Source organism: Lichenostomus cassidix, chromosome 5 (genome assembly GCF_008360975.1).
Source record: "Lichenostomus cassidix isolate B80296 chromosome 5, HeHo_3.0, whole genome shotgun sequence".
Classification (NCBI taxonomy): domain Eukaryota; kingdom Metazoa; phylum Chordata; class Aves; order Passeriformes; family Meliphagidae; genus Lichenostomus; species Lichenostomus cassidix.
The window spans coordinates 38792317-38819064 of NC_139486.1; the positions used below are offsets into that span (position 1 = coordinate 38792317).

The window sequence follows — 26748 nt, forward strand, 5'->3', positions numbered from 1 at the left end:
CATCTACAACCACTTTTCAGAACTAGTTTGTTGTTACTGAAGGCCATTTGCCAGTGATTCTGCTTTGATATATCACTCTAAATGTTGCTTAAAAGGCTTAGCCCTATCACAATTCTTGAAGTAGGAAAAAAAAAAATGAATCTGTAAGTTCAATATGGGAAGAAGCTACCAAAACAGCAGTTTAAAGAAAGGCCAAGCCTGAGGCAATAAAACCAGATCAAATTCTAAATTTTCCACAATCAACTAACCTCATGTTGGACACCAAAGAGTCAAACCTATACAGGCAATTTGCACTCAATCATTCTTCCTTCTGAGTTGAACCTATCTCAAAGTTTTAGTAACAGACTTTTGTGAAGAGACTTTTTGAATACTCCAATATTTGAGACTCCTTGAATTCAGAAATAAACACCTTTACCACTTCAAACTAACAGATTCACTAAAAGCCTATAGCAACGCTTTCTTTGCTACACAAGTAATACATAAAGAAAGGCACCCATAGGTGGTAGCTCAACATCCCGACAACTACTCATCCCCTTCTCGCCTGCACAAGGAAGCTTTAACTGCACTGCAGTTCAGCAGAGGAAGCAGAAAATCAAACACTAAACACAAAATTAACCAGCAAAAAAAAACCCACCTCCGAATAATTAGATAGATGACACACACCTAACCCAAAACAGTTAGAAAAGTGTAGCACATGTGATTTTTAAAATAAATTTTGTTCTTGGAACAGAATCCAGATTTGCTTAAGCTGCCCAGAAGTACCATTCCTCAGCCTCGTTCATGCAAAACCTCAGGTCTCTCAATGACAGGGGGCAAAATTCAGGAGGAAAACCCTCTGTACACAAACCTAAAAGACTATTGTCTTTGGAAGAATCACAAGACGGTCTGATTCAGAAACAAATGAAATGGGGGAAAGGCGTGTGTGCAGAAACATGGGACACGCATTTCTATCCAGCCCCTCTACGCGTATACTAGAGAAGATTCAACAGAAAGCACCTCCTGCTGAGGGGCTCTGGGAATCTTAACACCTGCATCCAACAACACAACGGCAGAAACAGAGATGAGCTCGCACCTTTCGTTTGAAGGCTACAATCACCCCAGGGAACGTTTTTCTTAGGACATTTTGGAGGGGTAGCTGATCCTGCACGCAGCCTCGGGGTACAGAAGGCGCCCAGTCCGCATTCCCCTGAGGGCTATTGGGAAGGGGCGCGCTTGGTTCCCCGGCCGGCCTCTGGGCCCACCCTGCCGGCCGCCTCCCAGGGAGGCCCCCAGCAGCAGCTCCAGGCCCACAGCGACGGTAAGGCGGAGGCGGCCGTAGCGAAGGCGCCCAGCCCGCGTTTCCCACCGGCCCCATCGCCCCTCGCTGCACGGGCGGCCTGAGCGAGCTGCACCTCCGCAGCGCGGCGCGATACAGGCCGCGACCTCCCGCCGCTACCGGCCGCAATCCTCCCGCCGCCGGGCTCTGGGGGCGCATGCCGGTGCAGCCCGGGGGCTCGCGCCAGCCCAGGGGGGAGATGTCGCGCCGCTGGGACCGCGCCTCCGCACGGCCCCCGGGAAAAACGGGGCAGCTCGGGCCTGGCGGCGGGGGAGGGCCTACCTGCCTCCCCACGGGTGCGGAGAGCGGGCGGGCAAGGGGCCGGGGCTCACCGGGAAAGGGACGAGGACGGCGGGTCTCACCTGGGCCCGGCGGGTCGGGCCGGCGACGGTCCAGCGGCTGCTCGGCGGGGTTTGAAATCGCCAGCACCGCCCGCACCTCCCAGTGTCCGCCGCGCCCATTGGCCGCCGCTGGCCCCGCCCGCGCTCGCGCCCGCGCCCCTTATTGGCCCGTTTGAATCCGGCAGCCGCAGCGCGTGCTCTCCGCGCGCTCCCGAGACGACGGCAGCGCGGCGGGAGCGCGCACGGCCGCGGGGGCGCGGCAGCCCAGCAGCCCTCCGCCGGGCGCGCCCCGCTCGGAACCACCCAGACGTGTCCCGCCGAGCATGCACGGGGGCTGCCGCGCCCACTGCGCCCGGAGCTGCGCTTGGCGCCGGCCTGAGGCAGCCCCGTCAGCCCGCAGGACCTTTTGGCAAAGGGCTAAAGCATCTCGGAGCTCATCGAGGCAGCTTTGGGGAAGATCCTATTCCAGGGGAATCGGCCTTCTCCTCTTTCCTTTGAATTTGCAAAGCAGCATCTGAAGCAACGACGGAGAGGGGGCCTCATTAATGACTATCAGTATCTGAAGAGGGTGTCAAGGATATAGAGCCAGGCTCTTCTTGGTGGTCCAAAGCAACAGAGTAAAAGACCACAGGCAGAAACTGATGCACAGGAAGTTCCACCTGAATAGGAGGAAAAACTTCTACACTGTGTGGATTACTGTGCGCTGGAAGGTGGCTCAGAGAGCTTGTGGAGTGTCCCTCACTGGAAAGCACAGGATCTGTCTAGACACAATCCTGTGCCATGTGCTCTAGGGTGATCCTGCTTGATCAGGAAGGTTGGCCCAGATGACCCACTTACTCTTTTCCACCCTAACCTATTCTGTTATTCTGTGAACTGTTTTTGGAGCACAGTGTTTTCCCTCCTTTGTTTCTTCAGCTTAAGAAATTGAAGGAAAAATTTCTGTGGGTAATCAGAACAGGAGGTAAGGGACAGCAAAATGCCATGCACACAACTACAATTAATCTCACACTGCCCTCTCTCCCCACCATGCCATGTAAGCATCACAATTTTTTTGAAAGGCAATTTTTTAATGACATGGCTGAAATGACTTCTGCACTGTGCTTCAACTGTGAAATGAGCAGGAATACAATTGTTTTACGTGTTTTAGGTAGTTCTTTCATCAGAAAGGGACAGAATGTGTTACAAGATTGGCACCAGTATTGCAGTGTCAGTTATTAGTGAATGTTTCATTCATTACGAAGCCTTTTGCACTATTTAAGCTCCTGGTTATAAAAAAAGGCAACAGAAGCTTGAACAAAACCCCCTACAGAAAGAAAACAACAGCCCTTCTTCAGAGCTTTATTTTCCACTGGGCAGAAGCTTGAGATCTCTACAGTCGTAATACACACCAAAAAAAAAAAAATCCCCTTCTGCTGTTGCCATGTTAAAAACTGGGGAAAAAAGCAAGGGGGGACAGAGTGAGAGGTATTATGTGTATGAAGGAATCTGCAAAAGTGAATGTAGGTATTGGGCCCTTGATTCAAAGTCATAGGGGTAGAGTGTGTGCTAAAATTAGGTTCCTAAGAACACATTATCTGTTCCTACCGTCTTGCTCCTCTCAAATGAAGCAAAGTTGAGGTTCTTTGTGAACAGGTTTGGGAGTTCCTCGTTCAAAGAAGAGTCCAAGTAACATGCATGATTCACAACCAAAGGCCAGGCAAGAGTAGTTAAGAAAAGCTAAATTTATATTAAATTATCATCAACCCCTAAAATACTGAACACAGTGGTTAAATAACTCCAGAAAATCCAATGTCTCCAGTGAGTAACGTTAAAACCATCACACAGGAACATACGGAAATCACTGACGTTAGCTCAGGACAGACAGGAGAGAGGTTTGCTTTTTACATAGTAAATCAGTGCTCAAGAGATCATCCTCCAGTAGCCTTTCTACATTCTTAACATCCTAAGTGCAACGAGGGTCTTCTCTTCCCCAGATCAGGGAACCACGATGCAACCCCAGGACAGCATCTCACTGGGGCTGGCGCTAGAAAAAAGACATGAATTTCTGCCCATCTCACGGCAGAGGAGGCTGTGTGACATTTTATTGCTCCTTTTTGCCATAATCATCTGAGGAAGGGAGCAGAGAGCAGTTGTGAATGGTTGTTAGGCTGGAGAGTGCAGGATTTCTCCTAAGAAGCAGCAGAGAATATTGATCAAGGTGGAGATCACAAGCACCATGAGTTGTTGAAAAGACTGACTGTGTTTCCTTTCCATTCCACACTTGTGACTCGGACAGCAATTATTTTGACAAGCTGACTTAATCTTAAGTGACAGGTCTGGGCAGATGTTTCCCTTCACCCCTGTCCCACTTCAGGATTTTGGTGCATGGTCAAATAAGCTATTGGAAAAAAACCTCCAACCCTTTCCAAAACCCAAAGAAACCCTGCTCTCCTACAAGTCAGAGTCTTCCTCCCCAATCCTCCCACTCCCAGCCCTGATGCCCTTGCCCCTACATGTGGTTTCTGCTCAAATTGATTCTTCTGCCTACACTTGAGCCCTCTGGTGCTGTCCCTGTGTGAAGTGGCTTAGATGGGCAGGGTCCATGTCAGTGATATGCACTCCTTTCTCAGTTCCCAGTCGAGTCCACACCTCAATCCAAAAGTGCCTCTGCTCAACAAAATCAATGCTTCCCAGGCTGGAGTCAATCAAATAAATAATTAAATAAAAATCTAATTAAAAAAAATAAAAATAAATCCCTCTGGGAGTAGGGAAGAGTCCCACATTAACACAGGGAAATTTCCAAGTCTTAGCTCCAGTTCATTTTCCACAGAAATATACACCAGTCAGCCCAATGGTGCAGTTATGGACAGAGTTTCAAGACACCTAGCCAGGTCGAAGCTGCAACCTTCCCCTTTCTGCAAAGCTACCTCTGCTGTGAAAAGTACAGCCAAACCACTGGTGACTGTTGTGTTTTTCAGTGGTAGCAGGCCTGTTAGTATATAAACAAGGTTCAAGCAGAATAGGACAATTCTCCTTTTTTCTTACCAGCTGAAAAAAAATATTGCATGGGAGATGCACCCTCCCCCTACCTCTGAACCATACCCTGGTGTACGTTTTGCTTTCTTTACACCATGGGTGGGAATGTACTTTACCTCTTTCCAGGCGATAAAGAGGTTACAAAGTTTGCAGTGAGAAATTCTTCACTGGGAAGTTCTGCTTCCATGTATCTGGCCTAATGCTTAATATTTTACCATGTGATTTGAGGGGTTAATACACATCTCATTTTTTAAGAAGTGTCAAGAGATATTTTCTCTATCTTTTTTCTTTTTGAACAAACAGAGGACAAGAGAATATGGAAAGGTGGCAATAGTCCTGGGAGCATGCAAGACCCAGCTCCAAATGCTGCTGGGCTTTGGCTGCAAGGGTAGGATGACTTTCCCTAAAGGGTAAGGACCTTGGAGGCCAGAGAACAACTGAAGCTCATGCAGCTGATGGGAAAAATTACTTGGCAAGGAGAGCTATTTAGTGGTAACAGAAGAACTTAGAGTGCAATTCTATCTGATAAACAACTACTTTAAATGGCCCTTGCAGCTCCCTGATTATTGTCTCCCATTCTAGGTCAAATGGGCTCAGCCTAGTAATAAAGCAGTTCCTAACTGTCAGCACTGAGCATTCCCCTGGGAAAGTCTCGACCTAGGAATTCTCTCTTTTCCCTTATTATGGTAATCAAAGGTCCTAAAGGCCAAAATAATTGGGACCTTGCAGAATTAGGACTAGTGGGGACCTGGCAAATTTTCTTTTTCTTTTTTTATATATCAGTTACGCAAAGATGAATAAAATTTAGGTCTTGCTGAGATCCATTTCCTTCCATTAGCTCTGCAGAGCTAAGTAAAATACCAATCTCTTCTTGTTTCAAGTTCAGCATTCAGAGTCCAGTACCCACAGGGAACAGTTCTGAAAGGGCCATTTGCTGACTCTTGTTTTTCCAGAGTAGAAACATGTTTTAACAGGAAGGGGGAGAATAGGAGCAGTGTCCACTGCCAGCAACAGACACTGCTCCAATCTGAGCATTCTTTAAAGTTATTAGTAGCAGATATGAAAGTAAGCAGTGATGCTCTCATGAAGTGAGTCTTGGCAACTGTGGTTACCCTCCTTATGCCTTAACAAGGTGACCTGATGCTGCATCAGTATCCTCTTAAGCCCCAAAGTATACCCCATGTATACCAAGACCTCTCTCAAGTCAGAGACCCCTCAACACAAAGCCTCAAAGAGTGCTGCTAGTGCTGGAATGACTTGGGGTACGTCTGTGACCAGGAGCCAGCAATGAGGCAGCTCTGCTCTCTTCATGGGCATTGACCGTGAGCTGGCTGGCACAGGACTTGCAGGTTGCCAGGGAACAGAGACTCTGAACCAGATTCAGGCCAGAGGAGTCACTGCAAAAGTTAATGTGGCAGCTTCCAGGAAAAGGGAACATATAAATAAACCACAGACAGTGAAAATGAGTCAAAAGGGTCTCTGGGTTCCAACCAACCAACCCACCCATCCTCCCTCTTCAACCATAACAGCACAGCTGCCCAAGCTCCTTGCTGAAATGCAGTCACAGTCTTGGGGCCCCTTGCGAGAGAGGCTGGTCTCTGTGCCCTTCCTTGCCTAGCAGGCAGAGTCCTGTCTTTTTTGTGCAGAGCAGAGGGTAGGGAGGGTACAACCTTCCAAAGTCATGTGTACTTTAGACCTCGCTCTCTGTGGAGGGCTTGCGCTGGTGTTTCCAGCCTGTGTCTGGGAGTGAGCCACGCCGCTCAGGAGTGGCTGCTGCTGTGTTAACACTGCTGCATTCAGACTGTTCTTCCTGGAGCAGCTGCTCAGTTTCAGTGTCATCCAGTGAACCAGAGCTGGCCTGGATAGAGACTGTATCTGTCTTCATGCAGACGTGGTCCCGGAGGATCCCTCCACGGGAGCTCCGAATCTGCTTTAGGTCATCCCACTCAGAATCATCACTGGATAAAAGGCATATTCCCTCCACAATCTTGATCTTCTCCTTAGTGTAGCTGTGGTCAGGACCAGTCTAGGGAGAAGACAGATTAATGAAAAAAATACATATATGGAAAAATATGGCAAAGAGCAGTGCAGAGCTGGAATGAAGACAGGGAAGCAGACAAAAAGCTGGACCTCTATATGTACAGCCACTGGCTTAAACTGCCACAATGGCAGATCCCATTTTAAGTTTCCTTCAGTTCTTTACTACCCCCCAAATCCTCCCTGCAAGACCTCTCATTCCAAACTCCCTGAATCTTCAGTCATGGAAGGGGAATGATGATGAGGTTGTTCTTCTAATTCAACTATACGTATTCCCGGACAGAAGAGAGTAAGAACACTGAGCCTAAAAAGGAAGGGAAAAAAACCCGCCAAACAAAATGGGAAGCAGCAACAGACAGAAAACCTCATAGCAAAAGTAGGCAGGGAATCAACTCTAGGTCTGCAATATTTGAGTCATTCTAGATACACCTCTCTTGAAAGCACAGCTGGAATACCACTGTTGAATCCAAGTCTCACAGTGACACAGGGGAAGGAGATTATAGAGAAACAACAAAAATTATCAGAGGCTAAAGGGACCACACTGAGATTCAAGTAGTGAAATCTGTTTAACTTGGCTCACTGACAAATAAACATCTGATCTATCCCAAAGGAGAATGTGGAGGGGGTGGGGAAATATACATCTGTGTATATCAAGGAGCATCGGAATGAAGAGAAAAGAGGAAAGGATTTAGTTTCCCAGATAAATAATCCTGTCTTATCCTTAGCAGATAAGGCTAAAATGGTATGGAAAGTTAGGAAATCCATTGGATAGCACCTTTGAAAAACAGGAAGGGGAAACTCTCCCCTGAGCAAGTCTGTGATCCCTGCTAGAGGAGCTAAGCGATCTAACAGATAATCATAAATAGTCCTAACAAAAATTGCATTTTTTCAAATCTCACAGAGTATGAGTAGCCAAAGCCCAGACCAAAGAATCTGCCATAGAAAATTACTTATACTTTCCTCACAGACAGCAGAGCTGGTTTAAGGACATAAAAGCAGGGGGGAAACCAAGAGAGTGCAATTAGTACGGATAGCGCTTGAGCCACACAACAGAGCTTGAGTGAGGGAGGCAGCATCGAACACACAGAGTAGTGATACCTGACGTGAGCATGTGGACGGAAATCAGAAGAGGGAAGATGAGAAGCTATCTGAGTGATAAGAAAGCTTCTGAGGAGAAAAGAGAGGAGAAACTAAGTGCTGTAAGGTGTCATATTAAACTCTCTCCATCCTGTGGCACAACATGCAGACCTCTGAAGGGCTTTTAAAATGCTCTATTTAATAAGGGCTCTATTTTTTTCCCCTATCCCACCCCTTTCAGGCAGTGCACAGCCAGGAGCCATATTCTTGTTAGCAAACCCCTTCTGGCTGTCTGGTTCCCCTGGTGACTGTCTAAAGCAGCCTTAGTGCAACAGTCACCAACTGGGACCTGTATCCAAGGAAGACAATTCCAATTGACCCATGTACTTTTGAGGGCCAGCACCCATTGCAAATGAAATACAAGACACTGTGGGAGTGGGTAAGAAGCAGAGAACTAAAGACAGGTCAAATTGACTACAGTTCACTGGGAAAGAAGTGCTGCTTGTTGATCTCTCTAGCAGTCTGAACGATTCACTGGAGCTGTCCTTCTGTGTCCTAGAAGTAAATGCTGACAAGCTGCAATCTTTCCACACAGCGAGGCCTGAAATACTCAACAGCAGCTTGAGCTGGGCTCCCATGTCTTTAGTAGCAGCTCTTACCTCTTTCTTGTAGCACAACTGGTTGTACATGGTTGGTTTGGGAATCGATTCAATCTTCACCTCCTGGGTAGATGTCCGATATGAAGGATTACTGTAGGTTAGGTTCCCCAAGCCAGGGTCCGTAAACTTGGACTTATTATGCCTAGAGGGAGAGAGCTGTCAGAAAAGACACAGGAACCTACTGCCAGGATCCAAAGTTCCTGAGTGCCCAGCAAATGGAAGGCTCCAGCAATCTCCACCATCCCTCAAAGAGAGAATGCTGGCTTCACCCGGCTGTTAGCTACTAGTCCATTTACTACTACCAGTACAGCAATGCACTGCCGTGTAACCACAAAAGATATACCGGCAGTAACTGGTGAAGTTATCTGTCAGAAAGAACATGAGCTCACACACCTACTGAGATACAAATTATCTCACATCCCTGTCTGTAATTCATAAGGTCTCTGCAGAAAATTTAGCCAATAAAGTTCCAGATAGTAGAACTGCATGAACAGCACTTCAGAGGCACAGGACTCAAACCTTGCAAATAAAATCATCAAGCACTCCTACCAATGGAGAAGAACAGGACTGTAAATGACAATAAAGACTTAGTGCTTTCAGGAACTTTCTTCTGCTACAAACCTGGAGTTTACAATTGGCCAGGAGGGGGAAAAAAGGATCACTTACCTATATATAATTAAAGCAGCAATAAGCAGCAAAATAAACAAGATGCTGAGAAGACCTCCAATAATGTAGCTGACGTGCAGTCCTTCTCCTGAAAGTGAACATGAATGGTAATTTATGCACTTATATTTCACTGGATAATACTGACCTTGGTGTAATGCCTAATTCTGGGGCTTTACCCATACAGAAGTATGTAATGTAAAATGTCATTGAGGTTTAGCAGAGGTTTTTGTTTGGCTTCATATGAAACCAAACATATGGTAAATTTTCCTCCCACCCAGACCCCAGCAAACCAAGGAGCATCGAGATCTTTGTAATGGGGTTGTAACGGATGAGTTAGATGTCCTTGCTGACAGGTTACTCCTGCAGTGGGAAGCCATTACCCCAGTCAACCATCTTCAAGAAAACACAAAGGGGACAGTGAAAAAGTATCATTAATGAGAAGAGCCCAGTGGATGAGGCATGGGATGAAAGAAAACAGAACTATTCTTCAGACCAAATAATCAGTTGGAAAAGTTCCTGTCTAGGTTAATGAATATCTGTAACTGATGTTCATCCCTAGAGGCACTTTGCTCTGCTCAGAAGGCATTTGAGTAATTCAAGTTTGAGTTTCAGAAATTTGAGTTTCAGACACTACGGACTGGAATGCCCTGGGCACATCTATAGGAACAACCCTGGTGGAGAAGAGTTAAAGAAAAGGAACTCACCCATGGTGGCCAACACTGCCTCATTGGCACGAGTGCACAAGCCTTGCCTAGCATCTTTGTCAGAGCAGCTGCATGACAGAAGGACAGTTATTTACTGAAAGTAGAATTAACAGTATCAAATGTATCAAAAACCAGGATGGAATGGGAAAGCACTGATATCCCGTCCCTTTCCAGTTAAAAAACACAGGTCTTCCTTTCTCTTCTTCAGTATTCTGTATCCAGAGAAGAGACAACCCTATACATGCATATATATAGGGAGTGTACACGTATATATAAATTATCGGTCTTTAGTATCTTTATATCCAAGTCATTCTAGATTTGCCTGTCAGGTACACATGTGTACACATATATCTATCAGAAAACAAATTTCAGCATCAGTGCTGAAGCAAAAATCAAAACGTCTCAGAGTCAGCACAGAGACCTTTCTGTCCAATATACTCAACAAAGCACAAGTTTTGCCTTATAAGTAACTCAGACATCCACTATAGAATACTCTTTTGCTGAGCTGTATAAATAGCAGGCTATAGGGAATTAGCAGAAAAGAGTCTCTTAACTACTTGCATTGTAACTTACATGTTAGAGCTGCAGATTCTGTTCTGCCCTGAACAAGCTATCCCTTTGTAGCAGGGCAGAACGACTTCCTCAGCTGTGTGGGTCTAGTCTGAGATGTTTCAGTGAATCAAAGCAGCAGACTCCTCTGTCCTCCTCTTACAAATGAGTTCTCAAAATTAGGAGATTCAGAAATCAATCAAATGAATGACACATGGGCTAAAGGAGGATTTTAACACTTCAGCACAGTCAGCCTAGACACACATTTCAACAGAACAGACAAAGAATCTGCAGCTCCTTCTTACCATCTCAACAGTGTTCTACATTCTTTGTCATAATAGTTTCATCCATTAAGAATGTGAAATCTGGAGCTGGAATGTCCTCTTTTGGCTAGGGATAGGTACATTTGAATGATGGCAACCAGAGGGGGCTTGCATGTGGCACCTTGCAAAAGCTGTGACTTTCACACCCCAATTCCAAGAGAACAAGAACACTTACTTTCCTTCCACTGCTTCCAGAGAGGTGAGAGGTTTGGTTGTTGAGGTACCTAGTCTGCCAGGCAGTGTTTGACTTCGCTCACTTACACTGGTTGGTTCCGGACCAGGGGGCACCACACCAGGAACTAGAACAACAGAGAAAAATAAGCAGGACTCCAAATTTGTGGGACAGATGAACAAGTCTGATAGGCTATTTCCAAAACTCTCTATAGCTTATATGAGCAACCTTCCCATCTCAAACCCAGTCTGTCAGCAGAAAGGACAAAAGGCAGCTCTATTGCTCACAACCACTGGCTAAGACTTAGAGACTAGAGAGTCTCAGCTGCTCTGGTGCCACTGCATAAGCAGTAGCTCACCTATGGAAGTTTCTACCCAAGTGACACTCAGTAAACTCACTAGTAGAACAGGGCCGCCCATCTGGTTCATCCGGACACGCGCAGACAAAGTCAGAAGCCCTGGCAAAGCAGAGGTGAGTGCAGCCTCCGTTGTTCACTGCACAAGCATTAGTACCTGAAAGGAACAAACAATTTTCTAAGTATGTTACATCTGAACAAGAAGGACCTCAGAACAACATTTTTTCCTGCTCAGCCAGAAATACTTCTTAGAAATCCAGCAAGTTATGTTTTTGGCATATGCCCTTCATCTGATTGCTAAGAAAGTGATGACAATAGCTAGACATTGGATTGGATTATGGCAGTCTTGAAAGGAAGGCACTGGAAATCTTTAAACAGAAGCCCAGACAACACAGTTGCACAGATAAAAAAAATAAAAAGCTCACATTCTTCATTTTAACACAGTGTCAGGTGAACAATACAGAAAGTGACATTTGCTCATCAAAGCTCCAACAAAACACTATTAAGATGTACCTGACTGAAAAGTAACAGGCAGACAAGGAATGTGCTGAAGGAAGATGTGTGAATAGTTTGAGCATAAAAAAGGATATCATCCTTACTTGACATCCACAACAGTGCAGTGGTTCCAGAGTTCCTTTGGTCTACAATTAGCATTTGCCTGAATGAAGGTCCCTCTATTTACCTGTCTGTCTCAGAGGAGAAACCACAATGATATCCATCAATCCTTCAACGTTGGCTAGGACTGTCTCTTTGTTCCGCCCAGAGTATTTGTCCACTCTCTGAATAGATTTCGTTTGCCAGTCAGTCCAGTATATCCATCTATCCTGCTGCTCAGGGAGACAGCAAAGAAAAATCACATTAGCATATTTAGTCATGAAGACACAAGATACCAATAAAAGGCATATCCCAGTGGCAGAAGGCCCAAAACAAAGGCCTTTCCAACCCCTACCCTGTTATCATAAAGAAGATAACTGTCTACACCCCACAGGAGATCAGACAAACCTCCTTTGTTAGCTCCAGAGAAGATTTAAGTACTATCCCCTCAGCCATCTTGGTTTCCCAAGACTGTAACACTTCCCTATTCCCAAACTCCATTGTACAAATTCATCAAAACACCAGGCAGAATGATGGCAGCAGGAAAATCTTCTCACCTGTGTCAGAGCAAAGGGATGTGACACCTGGCTGACCAACACTTGCCGTAGCTTTCCACTGAGATCACAACTCTCTATGCGATCAAGGTGTGCATCCACCCAGTATATCCTGAAGGCACAAAGAAAGAGGTGAGCTTCCATCTATACAACTCCTCTTTACTTCCTAGTCATTTACTGGCCAAGATCATGGAATCAAAAGATGGATCAGGAAATAAACCTGAAAAAACCCCCCAAAATCAAAACCAAACCCACAGTGCTACTCCAATAAATGAATCTAAGAGGGCTAAAAAATTCTTTACATCCCTTAACCCTGTGCAATTATAAGAGAATCTTTCACTGACCTTCTGGTGTCATAATCCAAAGTCAATCCATTGGGCCATCCTAGGTCAGTGTTAATCAGGATTTTACGTTCCGAGCCATCCAAGTTTGCCCGTTCAATTTTAGCAATGTGACCCCAATCTGTCCAGAAGAGATACCTGAAGAGATAAAAGGGAAGTGTAAGAAAAAAGACCATTTCATTTGGCCTAATGAAAGTTTCAGTCACTAATGAATCCACCAGCTTCTTCAGGTTCAAAAAAGATAATAGCCTGTAGCCTGCTTCTCACAGCTATCTGCCCAACCTTCAAATTCACTGTCTGCCTTACTACTGCAAGTCACTCAGAGTGAACCCCTTGCTGGTACCTGCAGATTCACAGGGCACATCTCTTCTTCCTCTCACAGCCTCCTCTTCCAACCCCCCTCTGCACAGCCCTTCCCCCTTCCCCACCAATAACCTCACACTTACCCCTTCTTGGGAAAGACAGCAATGGCTCGGGGCTCATCAAGGCTGTTATTGATCAGCACTTTCCTGGAGCTTCCATCCAGTCGAGCCACTTCAATGGTATTGCGTCCTGTGTCTGTCCAGTAGAGGTTCCTGGCAACCCAGTCCACTGCCAGGCCATCCGTAGTCTTCAAACCCTGACCAATAACAGTTTCCATGTTGCTGCCATTCAGATCAGCCCGCCTGGATAGAAATCAATGACAAAGGGCAGTGAAGAACAAGCAGGTCCTGAAAAGCCTGGATCTCCATCAACCACAGGGCCACTGCCTACTACTACCTCACTAATACTTTTTTCCTCAGTCTCCAGCAGGTTAAACACACCTTCAGCATGAGTTCAGTAATACACATGATGCTGTGCACCAAAGACAAGGTGTAAGTAGTGGTGCAGTGCTCAGTCCCCTCATTTTACTGGCATGCTCAGCACAAGTCACTGGGTGACCTGGGCACCGGCCAAGCAGTTGACTGGCACCTACCTGATAACATCAAGAAATACATCTGTGTAGTAAATCTTGCCGTCCACACTATCATAGTCCAGAGAAATGACATTGTTCAGCTCAGGGACAGGTATGTGCACATCTGTGTGGTCACTGGTGTCCAGCGAGATACGACGGATGGAAGCACGGCTAGAGAAAAGTAGGTATGTCTCTGGAGAAGAGTCACATGTCTGCTCATCTCTCTTCAGCTGGATGCCAGTGGGGCAGGCGCAGGAGAAGCCAGTGGGGTGAGGCAAGCAAAGGTGGGAGCAGCCACCATTACGAATTCCACATTTATTGAAGCCTTTAGAAAAATGGAAAGCATAGTTTAAGGATCCCACAGACCAAAGCTTTATTTTAAAGGCTACATACATGCAAAACTTGCTAGCAGCTGAGTTCATCCTTACCATCCCAGCCTTGCTGGGAATCTACAGGCCGTTGTACAGAGACACTCTCCCTCCTCTCCAAGATTCATAGTAGGTATAGGCATGATTGGCAAGGAGAACAGGAGGGTCCAGAAGAAAGAGGGATCATTAGAAAAAAAAAAATCTTAACTTGCAGTCCTTGCTAATCATAGTTTTTCCATGGAAAAAGGAACAGCCAAACGTTCATAGATTTATGCAACTGCAGTTTAACTTTATTACTGCTGCAAATAGTAATGCTGACAGAAAGATCCAACCCTGTGGGGAAATAGTGTGACTATGCACCAGAGGCCAGGCTGACAAAGAAGCTTCTGTTTCAACTTAGCTGCACACAGTGGCAAGTAAACAAAGGCATCAGAGAAGCCTACTGAAAGTGCCTGACGTATTAGGGTCATATAATTTTTTTTAATTGTAAAGAACTCAGCATACATTTACTAGGAGGGAGTAAGTCCAGAAGACAGGTGCAGGGAGTAGGAAGGAGACAATGTGGATATGATGGCTAGACTTTTGGTCAGCTTTAACTTATATGGCAAAGTTACATTGTCAAAAGGGATGTTCTGCTGTTAATAATCACAGGAAAAGCAGCACAGTTTTCTGTAGAAATATGTATTGGGGAAATTCCACCAAAATAAAGCCACTGCACAAAGCAACAACTTCCACTGAAAAGCAAGAAGGCAAAATGGGGTCATATACGATCCCCAAAGAGTAACAAAGAATTTACTCTGGCACGGAATAGTTGGAGAGTGTGATATCTTAAGAGCAACTAAAGCAGCAGAGATTTTTCAGAGCAAAGAGGCAGACCAGAAGATGAAGCCTGCAATGACTGGGAAAAAATACTAGAATTTAAAATAAGATTTCAGCAACCAGTTTAAGAGGAATTAGTGCCTTTTTGAGTTAAAAAAGTGAAATTGTCCAATGCCAGTACGCTCTGGTGAAGCCTAATAGGACATGACTTGTTCAGTTCTCCTAAAAAACTGGCTCTGCTGTGTGTGAGAATGAAGTTGTCAGTGCAATCCAGTGAAGGAAATGGGACAAAGGGGTCAAAAAGCATGCAGTAATCAGTATAAAGTGGGGTAAACAGGGAGAAGTGCAAAAATAGTTAAAGAAGAGAGAAGAAGAAAAGAAAAGCTGAATTTTGAGAAGTGAGTCTATCACTCCTGCTTTACACCAAGGGACTCTTTCCAATGATAGCTCTGAAGGACTCCTCTCAGCACCACCAACACCCACCGACTGGGGAGCAACTTACCGAGGGGCCGCGCCCTATCAACAGCTTGAATGTCCATGAGGCCAGGCAGGTTTGCTCTCACCAAGATGACATTGGCCCCAGTGTCCTTGTCAGCCCTGTGAATGCTGCGAGTTTGCCAGTCAGTCCAGTAGATGTAAGAGTCCAGCAAAGTGAGGCCATAGGGATGTTGCACTGGAGACAGCAGGGTGCGGCGGTTCGCGCCATTGAGATCCGCAGCCTCGATCCGCTAAAGGAAGAAGTAAAACATCACCCCATGCTCAAAACACTTCTCCTCTCACTAGCACTTACTGTAGCAAGTGGGAAACAGTCTCAGTGAGTGATGTTATTCAGGTTCACCCTCCCTCCACAGCCCATACTCACAGAAAAGCTTACATTCCCCTTGTTCTTTTGACAACTTGCTCATGGGCTTCAAAGCAGCCTCCAGGCTACCAAAGACCCAATGACAAACAACACTGAAGAACAGAATCAGACCTCAGTGTGTGCATCAGCCCAGAGCAGCTGGGACCCAGCCTTATCCACTGCCAGTCCGTTAGGCCAGCCCAAGTTGTTGCTGATCAACACCACACGTCCAGAGCCATCCATCCCAGAGCGTTCCAGTTTGGCATTCTCACCCCAGTCCGTCCAGTACATATACCTGGGGAAAAGTCAGCAAGTATTATGGAAAAGGAGATCAGAAGTCCTGTGTAACATCTAGATAATCTCTTGACAACACTAACCCCATTTCATGATATAAAGCTATTGCCCGAGGGCTGTCCAGGTTCTGCCAGACCAAGACTTTCCTCATGGAGCCATCAAGGTTGCCCACTTCAATCCGATTTGTTCCTGTATCTGTCCAATATATCTTCCTGCCAATAGCATCCACAGCCAGCCCATCTGTAGTTAACAGACCTGAGAAAATAAAAAGACCTTTTGGTCACTGCTTATTCTTCCAATTTAGTCAGGAACTTCTTGTCAGGAACTTGTCCATCTTGTAGGCAACTGCTTCAGGCTTTGCTTGACTTTCCACCAAAAATGTATTCTGCCAGGGTACCACAGAATCTCTCTTCTCATACTGCATAGAAACAAGAGGCTCTCAGATCAGAATTTCTCTTACCTGTAGTGATGATGTCCTCAAATTGTGAGCCATCAAGGGCAGCCCGACTGATTTTCCGCAATGTGCTGTCTGACCAGTAAACCTTTCCTGGGTGGAAGAAGAAAGAGAAACTTGAAAAAGCCCAGAACAAAAGCAAACCAAACCCCAACAACCAACCAGCAAAATCCTTAAAAAACAGATCCAGGTCTCTGACTAGCTGCTACACTATTCAAAACAGATCCGATTGTACAGGAATAACAGCACAAGATTATTATGCTAGAGTGATAAAACAGTGTAAATTTTCTTGTTCCAATTCCCCCCAAAATATGTAGGACCTTTACACAAGGTCTAACCTTCACACAGGGACAGAGAACACCTAACACCATCAGCTAGTAGTAGAGCTCCACATCTGATTTCTCAAAATGAGATCATCTACCTTACTGTGCAACAGTGATCCAGCACAGCATCAGTTATTTACTATACATGAACAATCAGAGTCTCAGCTGTATTGTCTTAAGAGGCCTCGGCAGGAGGAAAGCATTCTTAAATCCAAAATGCACAGGAACCTCACTCAATATTGCAGGCAATTATTTTCCATATAGCTTGGGTTCTGTGCTTTCCCTTAGGGATATTTCTTTCCTCACTGGAAATTAATTATTTGCAGCACATACAAGGGGAAAAAAAACCAAACTACCCAAATCCACAGCCTACAGTAAGATCTGTGCCTGGGTCTTCACTCAGACATTTAGATATGAGGCCACTTCTTGCCTTTCAAACAGTCAGATACACTAAGTTCAGACCTTCACGAGGATCCACTCCAATTGCAATGGTGTTCTTCATGGTGACATTGACTGAGACAACAACATCTGCAAAGTAGGGGATATCCAGAGACACCATCCGGATGTCAGTCCTTCTGGCAAAGATTAGAAAGCTGGTCATTCCTGCAGAGTTGGAAATGGACAGGTATTAGTTAGGAACAAGTTCAGTCAACTGTAGGCATCATTTATCAAATATTCTAGAGGTTACATCCACTTCAGTGGAAAAGGGAAAGTGTCTCAGGCAGATCTTGGTTTATGGACAGTCTGTGTACAAAAGCTTTATTGAGTAGCACTTAATGCTTCTTTACATCCAAGTTGAAAAGCAAGACACTCATAGAAGAGTTACTTCTGCTAATATGTGTGGGAAATGGGAATTAGAAGTCCAGCTTTTTTCCAACTAAGGAAGAAAAGTGGATGTACCATGGCCTGAAGCCAAGTGCCTTCCACCATCCTCAAAAGACAGTCCACAGGAGGAGTGTATACAGACCTACTAAAGAATTTAGCACCTTGTAGTTTAAGAATTCACTTCAATATTAGGGCAAAGTATGGGAAAAAATGTGACATCTGGTTTACTTGTCTGACATAATTTCAAGAAAAATGTCTCCTTCATCAATCCAATTATCAGTAAGTTTCCCCATAGTAATTCCCACTCAAATTGAAGGTGCAGGCATCAAATGTATTTTTCAAGGCGTAAAGCAGGTAAGCCCATAAAAATGAAATGTGTTCTCTAACAGGGCAGAGGCAAAATGTAGCTGTGATACAGAACTGCAATGAGGATCCTACAGAGAACACTCACCAGAGGAGCAGGTCTTGCCATCAGGTTGCAGGTTGATCCCTGTAGGGCAGGTACAGCTGTAACCTTTTGGAAGAGGTGCCAAAAGGCACAGGTGGCTGCAGCCCCCATTTTTAACTTCACATGCTGTATGCACTATGGAAAAGAGAACGAGAAATCCATGAGCCAGTAGCACCAGTATGAAAAAGGGATGCAACAGCTCTAGAAATGCATTTTAGAGTGCCTTCAAATAATCAAGTCGAGAGTTAATTCTCATGCTCTCATATTTGACATAGACACTTAAGACAAAGAGGGCTGACAGGTCAGCCCCTTGCAGAAAAGATGTACCACAAAGCAGAGCCTGAGCAAGCTCTCAGCTCAGTGGGGCTTGGGGGTGAACTCTGTACCTGGTGGCCTGTGCCGGTGGAAAACATGAATATCCATAAGATTCTCCAGATTGTCCTGCAGCGTTTCCCGAGACTGCCCAGTCCTCCTATCTGCACTCTGGATGCTTTTGGCCTGCCAGTCTGTCCAGTAGATTCTCTCACCATAAAGAGTAAGTCCAAAGGGGTGAGGCAGATTGCTCCCAATCAGCACCTGCTCAGATTAGCCCCAGACCCCAAAGAAAAATATTACTATGAAGTCATCAAGAGAAAGAGGCTTCCCTTGCCCCCTCTCAACATCATAGCATGTAGTCAGAGCAAAGGGAGAGGGATGAGGCAACCTGAGCCTTCAAACTTCCCTCACTACACAGTTTCAAAAAGAATGGGAGCTGTTTTCTCCCAGTGAAAGCAGCTGTGTACTTTGATTTGTAAATTTCACTTTCCATTAGAAAAAGAGGCAGGAGCCATCAGCACTGTGTCCAGGCCCCCAGACCTGCTCCTCAAAGATAGCTTCCATACCTTCCTGTGGCTTCCATCCAGACTGGCATACTCTATGGTCTTCATGCCTGCATCTGCCCAGTACAAGCGCTGTGACTCATAGTCAATGGCCAAGCCATTGGGCCATGTCAGGTTGGAGGAAATGATCACCAAGCGGTTTGAGGCATCCATCCCAGCACGTTCAATTTTTGGGTTGGCTCCCCAGTCAGTCCAGTACATGTACCTAAGAAGAAGCACAGACAGGAGTGAATGCCCACACTTCTTCACTGCCACTACAGCCAGGCAGTATTACAGAGAGGCAAGGGAGCCTGGTGCCTTCAGGCCCTAGCAGGAAGAGGCATTACGCTATTACTGTACACGTGCCCAGCCTTAGGTTCTTGTAATGTACCTAAGATCACACTCAAATTTATATACCTTCTACTGTCCATGGGCTGGCCTAATTACAACATATAGGATTATTTATTAATTTCCACCACTGGCCCTTTTGTCTTCCAGTAACCCACTCAGAGAAAGAATAGTACACTTTCATTCAAGACCTTCAACACTCCTAAAGCAATGGCTGGCAAGCTTTTTCCTATCCACCCTATCCCCACCTCCACAAGGTCTGAGGTTACCCTTCTGACTGAAACTAGCTGATAAGCAGAGAGCTTAAATACAAATTCAACACACATGTGAAATAGAGAAAAAAAAAATCTAGATGGCCTCATTCTCAGTACTTTTTTGCACCACATCTTTAGTTATTACATCCCCAGGATAAACAAATTAAAACACCAGCCAGCTCCTGCAAGCTCCACAGCACACCAGGCAATTACCTCTGCTTATCTTGTTCCATTAGCATCTAAAATCACGTCTTTAGTTTCAGTCGTTAGCGGGTTGTAGAACAATGGCACCAGTGAGAAAGAAAATTGCACAAAACCAAAGAACCAGAACATCTTTTGACATGCAAGAATTGTTATGTCATCCCAGAAGAAAGAAACTCTCACCCTCCAACAGGGTCCACCACAATATCTCTAGGTCTGTCTAGGTTCTCCCAGATTAGAACAGTTCTCATGGTCCCATCTGTGTTGGAGACCTCTATCCGATCTGTTCCTATAAAATTCAAGAGAGAAAATGACAGAGATCAAATTGGAATTGCAAGAGCTAAGGCAAAACAAAAATCCAAACAACAATGCATTCTTCCCCTCCATCCATCTCTCTTCTTAGCTGGAAGATAGCTAAGAAATGGGGCCTAAAGTATCACTTTCCATCTTCTCAAGTCACCTCTATGGCTGGCACTGATGTGGAGTCCTGTATGAATATAAACCATCTCTTTCCTAAGTGCCCAAGGCATAAGAGAACAGCTAGAAAAGAATAATCTTCCTTACACCTCTCTGAACTATGACTCTTCAACAGGGAGCATCCTCCAAATATTACCTGCTGCAGCCCAAGATACACTGTTGGAAGATACATAAATGCACACAGTGTCAAGCTCTGCAGAAAGACAACAGTGATGTTTGACATCTGCTATGAATCTTTTTACAGAATTAGTACTGGGGATACTGCAAAGAGAATTAAACTAAGGGTGGTGCCTCAGTTCACACTCGGTTAGAAGCACATAACTCCATCTTTTTGCTACACAGAAACAGACAAATTTGTAATGAGACAGACAGAACTACGCAGCAGATTTTCAGTTTTCATGACTAATAAGGAAGACAGAACGCTATGTAAAGCAGAGGATCCCAGTACCTGCATCAGTCCAGTAGAGTTTGTTGGTGACCCAGTCAATTGCCAGTCCAGCTGGACTTTCCAGGCTAGTGTCCACCACAACCTAAATGAGAATGAAAAGAAAAAATCTTTAGTGAAATTAAACCTTCGGGAGAAAGTACTTGCCCAATGCACTACCCATTCACAATGTTAACTTTCAAAAGACAAAAGCCTGAGCAGAGCAATGCCACACAAGAGAGAGCATTAAGGACTTAAAAATCAAAATAAGGCTTTTATTTGGAGAAACATCTATTTTTAATGCCTGTTTGATATCCAAACTTTGAACTCTGTTTGCCTCATTTATAGTACCATCAACCTAGGAATGCGTGCAAAAAGTATTCCCAAAGAGCTAGACTCTTGTTCCAAATGTAGAACATAACAGAGGATTTAATACTTCTCCCTTTCAGATTTTACAGCTACAACAAAGGAATTGACTGCAATCCACAAATCACCATGCTTCATATCTCCATTCAAGGTTTTCCACGCATCCAACTTGTTTATGAAGTGTACAGTGATCTCATTAGCTTGCCAGAATTAGGCAAACTAATGAACAAAAGATCCACCATGAACTGCAGCACCTTAAAAGGCCAATGCATCCCAGTAGCTTCATATCTCATGCTCAAGGACTCTCCTGGCCAGATGACCTCCACACATAGTGAACACTGTACCTCCTGGTTTGATCCATCCCATTTTGCTCGACTGATTGAGTCAGTGCTAACATCTGTCCAGTAGACATAGTCATCCTTTGAGTCCCAATCTAGAGCCACAGCACTGCGAACATCAGCAAGGGGGATGACATCATCTGACAGGTCATCTGTGTCAAAGCTGATCCGACGGATGTCCATCCTTCGGGCAAAAAGCAGGAACTTGTCAAGACCTGATCAAAGGTCGAAAGGTCTTCTTTTAATTTCTCTAAGTTCAACAATACAGTATACACAGAAAATTCCCTGCTATATCCACAACCTTAATCATCTACATCATCTCTCACTGGCAAGTCTTTGGTTTTTTTGGGTTTTTTTTACTGAAAGCAAAATATCACTGGGAAAGAATGGGCAAGGGGGCTCTGAGTAGTTGTGAGCTCTCTCCTGGGGTGTAACCTATGCTGAGGGAGCAAGGCCATCCACATTCTTTAAAGGATGGCATAGACATCCCTCCAAATCAAATAGCTATTTGAAAATAGCTCTTGAGAATTTGGGAGATAGTTGGTCTAATTCTTTCCCATGGTTGCAAACTAAGAGAAACAGTGGCAATGATGAGGATTGAATTTTTTGTTCATCACTGACACAGCCATTATGGGAATTTTAAGGAGACAATCAGCTGTGCCATGTCGCATGGCGCCAACAGCAGCCCTGAAATAAGGACCAAGGATGGAATTTGTCTGCATACCCATCCATGAAGCCTAGTGAGGACAGTGAAAATACACAAGAAGGGAATGCATCAAAAAGGTGAAGCATCCTCTGGCAGGACCCTTAATATTTCTAACTCAATCTGTTGAGCTGCAACTCCTTGGAAGCAAGTGCTGCTGATGCCTAGTCCCACTGCCAACCCTCTGCCACCCACTAAACATCTGAGGATGTGGTCCCACCTCACTTACTCTGGGCGCAGGCATGGCTGCTGGTCTTGCGAAAGCCCGTGGGGCAGGCGCAGGTGTAATCCTTGCTGCTTGGCAAGCAGAGGTGAGTGCAGCCTCCATTGTTGTCCCCACAACGGTTTCTCCCTGCTCAAGTAGCCAAAGACAAAAGCAACCACACATAAAGCAAAGAGTAAAGAAAGGAGGAAAAACACTAGTTGAGGTGTCAAGACCACTAGTTGAGGTGGTGTGGTGGAATTTATATCCCTACCCAGAAGTTAATTGAAAAAAAGGAAACATATAAACTGAAGCAGTACCTCAATTTTTAGGGCTCAATTTAAAAATGAGCATTTAACTCAATCCACTTCTAGAGCAGATAATGGCAACTGAAGAGGAGTAAGGGAGGTGTCAGTCATCACTTGTGCCCACTTAGGATTTTCCCCCTGTCCCGAAACAGCTCTTGCAGAAACAAACCTCGAGTATTTCCGACTGAAAGGCCTCCACCCCCGGTGTCAGCAGGGGGAGCTGCGGTAACACCTAACTCCGGACACCCGGCAGAGCGACCTCAACACCAGGGCGGTGGAACAAGTTCTGTCACAGCCCCGGGCATAGGCGGGGATCTGCCCACATGCTGGGTTCAGGCTGTCATCTCCCGGCTTTACAGGGAGTGAGCGGCTCCAGCTCTTCTCCTGGCTCAAATGGGTCTCTACCCTCTCTGCAGTTACCTGCTGGCTGACGCTGAGGGTGCAGTGTGTGGATGTCCATAGGGAAGTGGAGTTTGTTGCGGATGATCTCCTGGTTCTTGCCTGTGAATTTGTTGGCACTGTTGATGCTCTTGGTGTGCCAGTCTGTCCAGTAGAGACTGTCCTCAAACACAGTGATAGCAAATGGGTGTGGGAGCCCTGTAACAGACATCAATACAGGGATATAATCAGGTTTAACACAACTAAGTCTAGCAGGGAGACACTGCCCCTTAGGCTTCACCACAGTCAAGCTGCTCAAATACACTTTACACTAATATAACAGACAATTCCTCTCTCCTATCCTATAATCACAGATAGTACATTAGGGGGTTGTAACGGACTTTAGAGATCATCCAGTCCCAAGTCCCCCATCATAGGCTGGAACACCTCCCACTAGAATACATTGCTCAAGGCCTTATTCAACCTGGCTTTGAACTGGCTGGGGCATTCACAACCTCCCTGGGCAACCTATTCCACTATCTCACCACCCTAACAGCAAAAAATTTCTTCCTAATATCTTACCTGAATTTCCCCTCTTTTAATTTGCATCCAGTATTCCTTGTTCTAGCACTACAGTTCCTGATGAAGTGTCCCTCTCTTGCTTCCTGGTAGGTTCCCTTCAGATACTGGAAGGTTGCAATGAGATCTCCACACAACCTTCTCTTCTCCAGGCTGAACAGCACCAACTTTTTTTCCAGCCTGTCTTTGTAGGGGAGTGCACCAGTCATCTTATCAATTTCATGGCCCTCCTCTAGACTTCCTCCAACAGTTCCATGTCCTTCTTATGTTGGGAGCCCCAGGGGTGGATGCAGCACTCCAGTTGGATTCTCACAAGAGCAGAATCACCTTCCTCAGCCTGCTGGCCATGCTGCTTTCGACGCAGCCACTGACAACTGGGTAGCAAACCCCATCCCTCACTGGTGACAGAATTCAGTCCACAGTGAAAGAAGAGGAGATAAGCACAGATGCAGGAGCCAGTGTCTCAAACTCAGATTAGCACTGTGCTACTCTTTGGTCTTTATTGCAGAAAGCATTCCCTGTAGAAAGCCTGTTACTCACCTTGGCTAATAACAGCCTTCCTGTTGCGTCCATCAAGGTCAGCCCTCTCAATGACATGATGTTTGGCATCCACCCAGTACATTCGATGTCCTGCATAGTCAATGGTCAGTCCATTGGGCCAGAAGAGGTGTGTATCCGCAATGATGCGCCGATTAGAGCCATCCATGTTGGAATACTCAATGCGGGGAGTGTTGCCCCAGTCAGTCCAGTAGATAGTACTGGAGGAGGCAAGGGAGAAACAGGCTAGAAAACTCATGGCCCATATACTGCACCCAGCATCACTCCCTATCCCATATCAATATCAGTCCTGTGACCTCAAGCATGAGACTGGCAGAAATGGAAAGTAACACTCAGACTGCTGAAAGCTGAAGGGCCCAGGGCAGAATTAAGGCTCTGAAGGGTCCCAGCATTGCCAAGTTCCCCAAACTGTCAGTGCCAGCTGAAGTCTTGAGCCCAGAGGTAACCTTTGTGACCAAGAACAGGGTTTTCAATGTTCAACAAGAAGCATTGGCATGGAGGGCTCACTGGGGTCCCACGTTTTCACTCACCCCTCCATAGGATGAAGGGCAATTGCTCGGGGCTTCTCCAGATTCTGCCACAAAAGCACTTTCCTGTGAGTGCCATCCAAGTTTGCTACTTCAATTCGAGATGTCCCAGAGTCTGTCCAGTATAATTTGTCATGGATCCAATCAATAGCAAGTCCACCTATGTCCAAGAGAGAATTAAGCGCAGAATGAAATCATGGATCTGCACAGAAAAATAGTTCCCTTTCTCTGTCCGCCTCAGAAGAGGCCCAGTTTCTTCTCCTGCCAGCCAAGATTAACTCCAGGGGGACACGCACCTCACACCCATTCCATCCAATCCATCCCCTTGCTCAGGGAGATGTGCTTTGTTCTGAATGCTAGGTCCTGACTTTTCTCCACCCACCCACCCCAGGCTGCTGCCTTTTTTGTGATGACGCACCTGGGCTCTCCAGCCCTGTGGAAACCACCTCTTCCACATTGCTACCATTCAGATTTGCCCTCATGATGCGATCAAGCGTGACATCAGACCAAAACACCAGCTCCTTGCTGTGGTGGAAGTCAAGGGCAATGGCATTTTCCAGGTTGTTCAGGAGCAGTGTATACTCTGAGCGATGAGGCAACACTTGTCGGATATCAATTCGATTGGCAAAGAGCAGCACTGGCTCTGGCCCTAAGAACACAGGAACACAGCATTAGAGTATTTGACAGCATTTGACCAGGTCCTGTCTACCATTCCCTCTACACCAAGTCCCAGAACATAGTCTCGCAGTACTGGCAAAAGAAATCAACCCCTAAGTGCAAAACACTTCTGAGAGCTGTTTTTACATCCTCTATACACAGTCCTAACTCAAAGATGAGCAGTTTTAAACCTTCTGGTAAATAGTAACTCAGCAAGAAGTGATCAGTCCAGGTCCCACCTAAGCCTGCCTCACATCAGCCTCCGAAACCATAACACTAGACAGGCACTTGGCAGCTAGGCTATAGTTTCTTTTTCCTATATCCATCTCATAGCCATGAAAACACACATGCTCTACTCTACCTTCTACCACAGACAGAACACAGTTGAAATCTGCCTCAGCTAGATATAAACTCAGCAGGTACTTCCACTGTGTGAAAAAAAACCCCAAACAAAATATCAATATCCTTTATGGATTTCATATGGGGAACTTCTAATGAAATCTAAAGTCTTTAAGTGGAATTTTTAATTCCTCAGCTCTAACATTACAGGACAAATAAAGTTAAATAAGTGTATAGATGTCCATAAAAGAACTCAGCAGATGTCCATATAGCAGCCATTCACAGAACTCAGGATTGGTGACCAGCATCAAGGGTCAAACCACAAGGAGGTGGGATACAACCTCACTCCTTGGAAAGGCCAAGACACTTCCTGAACAGAGACAGAAAGCTTGGTTCTGAGTCACAAGGATTGACAAAGGACTAGGAAGAGAAGGCAGGCGCTGTGCCCCTGGCAGGGAAAGAAAACAGTATAGTACCTCTCTCCGTGGTCAAAATCACACAAAATTTTCACAAGCATTTATCAACAACCTGGGCATATCTAATACAAATCCAGGCACTTCCTTCCCTCACATGATCATTTGATGAACAGCACAATGCTACCAGTGAAGCACTAGAGACATAATTATGAGAACTGGACCAACAGACATACACCAGTTGTGTTGTTAGGGTGAAGTCCCCTTTACCTAGAGCTTTGCAGCTACGTTTGTCAGGTCGCAGCTCGTAGCCTTGCTCACACCAGCACTGGAAGCCTCCTTCACTGTTGGTACAGCCTTGGCTGCAGTAGCCTTCCTCAGCACATTCATTCACATCTGCATGTTACAGAGAAAGTTACCATGCAATAGATCATTAACAAACCAAACAATCTCATTCATAGATTGCATCTGCTTTCATACTCTGATTTTCACCCTATCATAGCCACCAACTTCAAACATACCAAAGCAGCAGGGAGGATGCTACTGTTCCAAAAACCCACCTTGGCATGATCGGCCATCTTCCAGGAGCCTGTAACCTGTGTGGCAAGTGCACTGCACCATCCCTCGTACCATCTGGCACTTCTGAGCACAGCCACCATTGTTGACATTGCAATTCTCCTCCCCTGTGCGTGGACCTGCGGAAGGAACATGTGAAGTTAACTGAGCTGAAACCACAAAGCAGCTGTTCTTGCCTTCAGCTGTTAGGCAGCAGTCACCCTTCAAAGCAGGCTGAACAAGAGGAGGAGGACAC

General features: G+C 45.6%; 2 protein-coding genes across 11 annotated transcripts in view; both read right to left on the reverse strand.

Annotated features, from left to right (window-relative positions):
* CKAP5 (cytoskeleton associated protein 5) overlaps positions 1-1831 on the reverse strand; it is a 51387-nt gene extending 49556 nt beyond the window's left edge. For 5 of the 10 annotated variants that reach the window (XM_085062512.1, XM_085062511.1, XM_085062509.1 and 2 more), the window contains exon 1: positions 1678-1830. The gene's annotated coding sequence lies outside the window, so the exon portion shown is untranslated. Of the gene's footprint in view, positions 1-1597 lie in introns of all 10 variants that reach the window. The other 5 variants (XM_085062508.1, XM_085062514.1, XM_085062513.1 and 2 more) reach the window with 3 other exon arrangements.
* A 1528-nt stretch (positions 1832-3359) lies between these two features.
* LRP4 (LDL receptor related protein 4) overlaps positions 3360-26748 on the reverse strand; it is an 82852-nt gene continuing 59463 nt past the window's right edge. The window contains exons 10-38 of the mRNA XM_085063796.1: positions 26498-26632; positions 26208-26333; positions 24947-25177; positions 24532-24688; positions 23984-24201; positions 22907-23083; positions 22206-22328; positions 21280-21488; positions 20594-20675; positions 19852-19957; positions 18890-19091; positions 18395-18584; positions 18012-18143; positions 17198-17338; positions 16419-16505; positions 16042-16213; positions 15797-15959; positions 15326-15551; positions 13658-13961; positions 13149-13367; positions 12706-12840; positions 12365-12473; positions 11896-12040; positions 11257-11370; positions 10862-10985; positions 9815-9882; positions 9111-9198; positions 8445-8586; positions 3360-6697 (exon numbers count right to left, since the gene is read on the reverse strand). Coding sequence (XP_084919922.1) covers positions 6362-6697; positions 8445-8586; positions 9111-9198; positions 9815-9882; positions 10862-10985; positions 11257-11370; positions 11896-12040; positions 12365-12473; positions 12706-12840; positions 13149-13367; positions 13658-13961; positions 15326-15551; positions 15797-15959; positions 16042-16213; positions 16419-16505; positions 17198-17338; positions 18012-18143; positions 18395-18584; positions 18890-19091; positions 19852-19957; positions 20594-20675; positions 21280-21488; positions 22206-22328; positions 22907-23083; positions 23984-24201; positions 24532-24688; positions 24947-25177; positions 26208-26333; positions 26498-26632 — 4661 coding nt within the window. The 3' untranslated portion in view covers positions 3360-6361. The remainder of the gene's footprint in view (positions 6698-8444; positions 8587-9110; positions 9199-9814; positions 9883-10861; positions 10986-11256; positions 11371-11895; positions 12041-12364; positions 12474-12705; positions 12841-13148; positions 13368-13657; positions 13962-15325; positions 15552-15796; positions 15960-16041; positions 16214-16418; positions 16506-17197; positions 17339-18011; positions 18144-18394; positions 18585-18889; positions 19092-19851; positions 19958-20593; positions 20676-21279; positions 21489-22205; positions 22329-22906; positions 23084-23983; positions 24202-24531; positions 24689-24946; positions 25178-26207; positions 26334-26497; positions 26633-26748) is intronic.